A 2,696-nucleotide genomic window follows, 5' to 3' on the forward strand; every position below is an offset into this window, starting at 1 on the left:
AGAGTTAACATATGTATTTAAAAGCATTACCAACATTTTTTGACATAAACGAGCAACAAAACTCATTTCTCACACAACACTGCATATTTACACGTTTCGCGCATTTTCTTAACTTCCGGGAAAGATTGAACAATAAAATATAACTAGCGACATTCTCAGTGTATATCATAATCTACAAAATTCAGAAAACCATACTTTTAAATTGTCTGTTAAAAAATCTGGTGAAAACCTGACGTCCTCACAGGTATCCCTAGGCGGAAGCTTGACAGCATATATGAATATTTAGAGCACAATGTCAAAAAATATGCGAAGATGGTGCGGGTAAATGTCATCTCCATCACGATGCGTTGGTGTTGGAATAGTTGGGTTAATCACAGGCATATAAAAGCGTGAATCTCCACCACAAATTCAGTTCGTCTTCGTTATCACCATCAGTGAATCAAAAACATAATAAAAATGAAAGTGGTGAGTGACCAAGTGACATAAACGTGGATGTTATATAATTAATAAGTTTATCCGTATGGAAATTAGTTTCTTCACGCTTTGGAAATCCGAAACTATTTTTAATTGCTAGAGTACAAGTTAACATTAACTGTTTTTGTTGAAATTTTAATGCCAGTTTTTTGTATCGAGGGTTTTTGTTAATAACTTTACTTCTTCAGTTAAATTTTTTAATACATGTCTCGTAATCTAATAATCTAATATGGGAAAGCGATAGAAGTTCACTTATATAATTTCTACCTTATTCTTCTTAATCCCTGAAGATGGCTCAACATCAGGATTGGAAACTGATGAAGATAGATGCAGAAAATTTGAGAATTAACTTGCTTTATTAAACTTTATTACGCATATTCTAATTTCTTTCTCAGATATGTGACTGTTTATTCATTTTTTTTTTCAAATGGTATTGATTTCCAGATCATTGCCCTCGCTGTCCTAATCTCCGTGGCCCTAGCTGCCCCCCAGAGAGATGCGGATGCAGTAGTAACCAGATACGTCAGTGACAATATCGGCATTGACGGTTACAACTTCGCGTAAGTTTTAACTCTCTTAATAACTCCATCCGAACTCAATTAAATCTTGTTGCAGATACGACACGAGCAACGGAATCTCTGCCCAAGAAAGCGGCCAGGTACAAAACGCGGGAAGGGAGGACGAAAGCATCGCCGCTCAAGGACAATTTGCCTACACCGGCCCTGATGGTGTACGATATGAAGTAAGATACATCGCCGACGAAAACGGTTTCCAACCCGTTGGCGCCCACCTTCCAGTAGCGCCTTAAGTACCTAGGAAATAAAATGATTTATGATTAAATTTTTGTTAAAGACTTTGAATAATAAAAAAAATTAAAACTACATTCGGATTTACTTCAAATCACTGATGCAATTCCACATTATGCAGGAATGTTTTGTGGTGTTAAGTGTGACATTAAACAGCGAAAGTTTTCTGCGTTATAAATAACGGACGGGTATAATAATGAACATAACTGTACGTTACGATCTGCTGTTAAATATAAAGGGCATTGGCATCATTGGGAATACATAATGTGGCTTCCAAATGTCAAGAAATTTAGTATATTTCGTGTCAGTGCAATAATCTTTAAAACCTTAAGCCATTTGAATTAGGACAGATCTATTACTTTTAGAATTGTGGTGGCATGTATAAGCATACGTGTAGATATATATTGAAATTTTCAGTTAAATTGAAGCTTGTTTGCTATCCCAGTGCTATCAAATTTAATCCAAACATGAATGGTACAATTGTTTCAATGAAATCTTACTTCATTGTAACCTAAAATAGACTGCTGTGAACTATAAAAATACATTTAATTCACAGGTTGTGAAAATGAATGAAAACATAATTTTCACAACCTGTGAAACAACAATTAAATGTTTCGTTATACCCCATTTCTTGTCTCAAGGAGTAAAACGTTTTCGATATTTGAACTTTCCATATTTCTATGAAAAATAATCGCATATTTTCAAATGTAGTTTAAATTTCATGGCAATTTTACAACTATAAAGCCAATTACATCATTCGATGGCATCGACATTTAAAGACACGAAAAAAATAATGGTGCCGCTAGGCCAAAGGACTTTTTAATGTCTAAGTAACCCTTTTTTGATATGAAGTGATTTGCGACCTTGTCCATTACAATATTGGATTATTTTAAATGTTTATTAAAGAAGTATTTGCCCTAATATCAATACGAGTTGTGGTACTTAATCATATTTATTATTCCACTTAACAGTCAATAATTATTCATCCTAAAAACAGACCGTATGGGTTAAAGCAACAGAAATTAGACGCAACTTTCCATAAATTCATTATTTATACTTGCTAACAATTTTTTTAAAGGAGACATCCAAGGTTAGTTAGTTATATTTATTGGGTATGGTCAAATACATTCCAAAGACATAAAATTTAAAACATATTAAAATGTTAATTCTACAGACAAAGGACGAATGGATTATAGTAACTAGTAGACGAATGAAGTCTCGTCTTTCACATATCTGACTGTTATTCTAGCTTGTTTGTCCTTTCTCTACTATTAATAGATATTTAGAATATTTTATAATACACGTAATCCGAGTCGGTATTTTTATGCATCACGAAACAGAAACACATTTAATTGCTGAAAAGGGTTTCAATTATTTTCTATGGTACATATTTGTGTACAATTATAGTCGTCTTCA

General features: G+C 33.3%; 1 protein-coding gene across 1 annotated transcript; it reads left to right on the plus strand.

The window, feature by feature from the left end:
* Window positions 1-390: 390 nt before the first annotated feature.
* LOC108904745 (flexible cuticle protein 12-like) lies at window positions 391-1,355 on the plus strand. Its single transcript, XM_018707415.1, has 3 exons — window positions 391-465; window positions 919-1,034; window positions 1,090-1,355. The coding sequence occupies exons 1-3, from the start codon at window positions 457-459 to the stop codon at window positions 1,280-1,282; spliced, it is 318 nt and encodes a 105-aa protein (XP_018562931.1). The 5' UTR covers window positions 391-456; the 3' UTR covers window positions 1,283-1,355.
* The last annotated feature ends 1,341 nt before the right edge of the window (window positions 1,356-2,696 follow it).

This window comes from Anoplophora glabripennis, unplaced genomic scaffold (assembly GCF_000390285.2).
Source record: "Anoplophora glabripennis isolate ALB-LARVAE unplaced genomic scaffold, Agla_2.0 scaffold107, whole genome shotgun sequence".
Taxonomy (NCBI): Eukaryota; Metazoa; Arthropoda; class Insecta; order Coleoptera; family Cerambycidae; genus Anoplophora; species Anoplophora glabripennis.